This window comes from Curcuma longa, chromosome 14 (assembly GCF_044706935.1).
Source record: "Curcuma longa cultivar G26 ecotype Majalengka, Jawa Barat chromosome 14, ITB_CL_G26_1.1, whole genome shotgun sequence".
NCBI lineage: Eukaryota > Viridiplantae > Streptophyta > Magnoliopsida > Zingiberales > Zingiberaceae > Curcuma > Curcuma longa.
In genome coordinates, this window is record NC_133874.1 from 770,561 (window position 1) to 775,150 (window position 4,590).

General features: G+C 41.4%; 1 protein-coding gene across 1 annotated transcript; it reads left to right on the plus strand.

Annotated features, from left to right (window-relative positions):
- The first annotated feature begins 2,496 nt into the window (after window positions 1–2,496).
- Window positions 2,497–3,969, plus strand: LOC141845523 (putative purple acid phosphatase 20). Its single transcript, XM_074733585.1, has 3 exons — window positions 2,497–2,640; window positions 2,722–3,013; window positions 3,107–3,969. Exons 1-3 carry the CDS (start codon window positions 2,497–2,499, stop codon window positions 3,967–3,969), a joined length of 1,299 nt encoding a protein of 432 aa, XP_074589686.1.
- The last annotated feature ends 621 nt before the right edge of the window (window positions 3,970–4,590 follow it).

Genomic DNA, 4,590 nt, shown 5'->3' on the forward strand with positions numbered 1-4,590 from the left:
TCATTCATGCACTGTCTTTCTATATTACACATTGAGTATTTGCACTAATATCTTTGGACCATGGGATTTTTTTATCTTCCCAGATATTAAGTAGAAGATTACAGATGATGCTAGAGATCTGCCAGCTATGCCATCTCACAATGAAGACTTCGTATATATGTGTTTGTATTGATGTGATGTGGTGTATGTGTATGATTGGTTTACTTTCCGCAGTTTCAGATTTTCGACTTCGTATCGATGATACTATTGGATTTTCATGTGTGGTACTTTTAGACTTGTGTCCATTGATGTGGATTTTATTCGGTTTATGTTTCCGCTCGCAGAGTTATGTGTTTTGCATACTTATCGAGTTTATTATCGATACATTGTGCAGGATTTTATTTCTGTTAGTATGCATGTATGTAGGATGTGTTAGTGGTCGTGTGAGTCACCATTACTTTCATTTACTTGTATAAATCCATATTTTATAGTATGGATAGGCCGTGTGGGCCTTATTATATGTTTGTATTCAGAGAATTATCATGGATATTGGGGAGGTGCTGCCGAAATTTTTCGGACGGCTATCTCTCGAGTCGTGACATCTCACTACCTAAGTTTTACTTCCTTAGAATTTTTCCTTTGCCAAGCCTCTAATCACCATAACCTATTTGAACTTGTCACTTGCTAAAAATTCGTTCATCTTAATCTATTTGGATTTTTTTTTTATAAGACATCCGATCATCTTTGATCTGTCTAAACTTTATCTTTGTCAAATATCTAGTTACTCTTGACCTGCGTAAACTTTCCTTTTCCTAGTCATCTGATTAATCTTGATCTGACCAGACTTTTCTTTTACCTAGGTCAACCTAACTTCTACTTGACTGCCAACATGATTTACTTGAGCTTTTTACTTACTTCCAAACATCTGATCAATCTTGACATGTTTGGATCAATGTTTCATCAATCTTGATCAAACACAAATATATTATCAAACATCAAAATCCTAGAGGTTGATTACACATTTTTGTTCTTTTGGTCTCTCGAGTGTCTCATACCATTATTTACTATACTACATTAGACCCTAAGTTATCAGGTGGTCTTATATATTCTTGCAAGTCTCTACACACTTAGATACATATATTAAATCATAATCAATATCTATGTTAAACTCATTTGCTCAAATATTAAAATCATGATCAACGTCACTCGAATGTCAATGATATTCTGCTTAATGTTCAGGGTACTAACATATGTGTTACCCAACCCATATCTAAAAGGTAAGATACAATTGTTTGTCGATACTTTTTATATTGTTTTGATCAAACATGACAAGAAAAACATAGAGAAAAACTAAAAATGTCCATTGCAATTTAATTGTCCATGCATAAAAGAAAAGATTTCATCGTTGCAATTAATGTCTCTTGGATAACATGCCCCCACATTTAGGTTAATTTTCTTGTTTAAGGTGAGGTCTGATTAAATTTCTTATTGCCCCCGGCATGATTGATTCAGACATAATTGAATTGATTACTATGAAGAAGATTTACTACAGTAGACAAGAATTAAATCTTGTCAAAGTCGAGATAATGCTCTCCTTTTAATAGTCAATTATAATTTTTTTAATTTATCTCCTCATAAATGATTATGAAATCGACTATGTAAAATTATTGAAATGACGAATTTCATCTTTTTACTATAGTGATTAAATTTCTTATTGTTTTCTATTTGTCATATATTGTTAGCCTTCTTATTCTGACATGCATGTATACCAAATTTTAATTCATTGTTTTCTGTTGCATAAAACAATCAAAGTATTTATGGTATTATTAATAACATTACAAATAAAATATGCAACTAAAAGGAAACTAACATGTATGTTTGTATCTTAAATGAATCATACCATTTGTAAAGAAATTCAGTGGGTCTTGCCTCAATAGAAATCTCTTCTAAGAGTATTTGATTATTTTTTAAATTCGTCTCAACTATTGTTTCATACAAATAAGATTTAATAAAATTACAATATATGATATTGAAAATTGCAGCACATAATATATATAAACACACATATATATGTGCAATTTATAATAAAAAATCATTAATGAGTAGGAAGTGAGGATTCCTGATTTAAAAATCGTATATAAAAACAAGTATAAGACATGGTACCCATACATTGAAATTACTATAGGGCCCTCCGTTTGACATTCAATTGTATGCAAATTGACAGCTTTTCTTCCAATTCAATGATTTCTTTTCTAAAAGCAGAAGCAATTTAAAAAAAAAATCATTGGGGGTAGCAAGGGACCCGCCACACTTATATCTAGCATTAAATATCCTAATTAAAGAAAGGGTTGATAGTCGCGTCCCAAACTGGGGAACGGGTTTGGATGCAGTTGTTTTCGTGCACGAATATCCCCAAGGCCGTTCTGCCTTGCTCCAACTACAAATACAGACAAGCAGGTTGGTGGCGATAGCACTCCATCCCCACCAGCCACCCCCTCCCCCCCCCCCACCCCGACCATGGCGCCGCCTCCTTCCGCCCTGTGCTTCGCTATCGTTGCTTGCTCCCTCCTCGCCTGCGCTCTTGCCTACACCCGCCCGCCACCTAGGGGCACCCTGTCCGTCCCCCTCGCTGATGATGCCGACGGCCTCACTCCCCAGCAGGTACATAATTCAGAGTCGGCCATTCCATAGTTATTTGGGGTCAATAACCAGAAATTTTTTTTTCACAATATTAATGTCTAGGTCCACATATCACTTGTGGGGTCTGATAAAATGAGGGTGACATGGATCACCGAGGACGACAACCCGTCGGTAGTGGAATACGGCACCTCCCTTGGCAAATATTCTTCAAAGGCCACCGGCTCTTCCGACTCCTACTCCTACTTATTGTACCGCTCTGGCCATATCCATGACGTCGTCATCGGCCCACTGACTCCCGGAAAGGTCTACCACTACCGATTAGGCATGAACTCGGCTCGCAACTTCTCGTTTACGGTCCCACCTAAGTCTTTTCCCTTCAAATTCGCCGTCATCGGTGCGTTCTCCAGGCCTACTTTAGTGCCGTATTAATTTATATTCAAAGTAAGACGACGAAATTGATTGAGATCGTTGGATGTGCTACGTACAGGGGATTTGGGCCAGACTGAATGGACGAACTCGACACTGAATCACCTGGCGGCGGCGGACTACGACGTCCTGCTGCTCCCCGGAGACCTCTCCTACGCCGACTTCGTACAGCCGCTGTGGGACTCATTCGGCCGGCTAGTGGAGCCGTTGGCGAGTTCCCGGCCGTGGATGGTGACGCAGGGCAACCATGAGATCGAGAAGATCCCCGTCGTCCACCCGGAAAGTTTCGTCGCGTACAATGCGCGCTGGCGCATGCCGTACGACGCTGACCCAGCCGCTTCTTCCGGCTCCAACCTCTTCTACGCTTTCGACGTCGCCGGCGGAGCCATCCACGTGATCATGCTGGGCTCGTACGCTGACTTCGGCCCCGGGTCCCCGCAGCAATCTTGGCTCGAGGCAGACCTAGCGAAGCTGGACCGGCAGCGCCAGCAGTGGGTAATAGCGCTAATCCACGCGCCATGGTACAACTCGAACGAGGCGCACCAGGGAGAGGGCGAGGAGATGCGGGTGGCGCTGGAGGCGATGCTGTATGAGGCCCGGGTGGACGTGGTGTTCGCGGGGCATGTGCACGCGTACGAGAGGTTCGGGCGCGTGCACGATAATCGCTTGGACGCATGCGGGCCTGTGCACATCACCATCGGCGACGGGGGCAACAGAGAGGGACTTGCCAGCCGTTACCAGGAACCGCAGCCGGAGATCTCGCTCTTCAGGGAGGCGAGCTTCGGGCACGGCCGGCTCGAGTTGGCCAACTCGACGCACGCACATTGGACGTGGCGCCGGAACGACGACGACGTTGCAGCGGTGGCGGATCAGGTGTGGCTCACCAACCTCGCTTCCGACCCGGCTTGTCAGAGGAAACGCTGACAGATTTGTAGTTATGTTGCAATGAATTTGTCGAACAAGATTTATGATTTTGAGATGAATTTATTTCAAACTTCTTAATAAAAGTCAGCTTGAATAAATCAATTGTTAGAATAATTTATTAAAATAAATAAAATTTTATTAATCGAAATTGTATACTATTTACTTATTGTTTATATAGTAGCAGAGCTAATAACTCGTCTTTTTTTTATTCTTAATAAATTTTTCTGTCAAATATTATATTCTTGATCTGTAGAGATTTTTTTATATTTTTTTAATTTCCTCTTCCTTAATATCTCCGGTGCATATTACCCTAAATCCTATATTTTTCTATCCAATTCTATCTCTCTCTCACCGGTGCATCTTAATTTTTATTTTATTTTTCAAATTCTGTCTCCTCTATTATCACCAGTCACCACCGCATCGATCTCTTTCCAGTTCTCTCCAACAAGCAGATTATCCTAAAAAAGAATAATTTCTTAGAGAGGCCTGAAGCCACCTTAGTTGAGCTAGCCGCTGCAGCCAAGCTCAACCCAAGGCACGAACACCATCAGCAGCGCCGTCCCATGCATGCTACGTTTCTGCTCCTCTCCAGATTCTGGCGCAGTCGAGTAAATGACAACC

Excerpts from the sequence above, each read along its gene's own strand:
- LOC141845523 (XM_074733585.1), top strand. The coding sequence starts at position 2,497 with ATGGCGCCGCCTCCTTCCGCCCTGTGCTTCGCTATCGTTGCTTGCTCC. Across the intron at positions 2,641-2,721 it reads ACGGCCTCACTCCCCAGCAG|GTCCACATATCACTTGTGGG; the intron begins GTACATAATTCA and ends ATTAATGTCTAG. Across the intron at positions 3,014-3,106 it reads CTTCAAATTCGCCGTCATCG|GGGATTTGGGCCAGACTGAA; the intron begins GTGCGTTCTCCA and ends TGCTACGTACAG.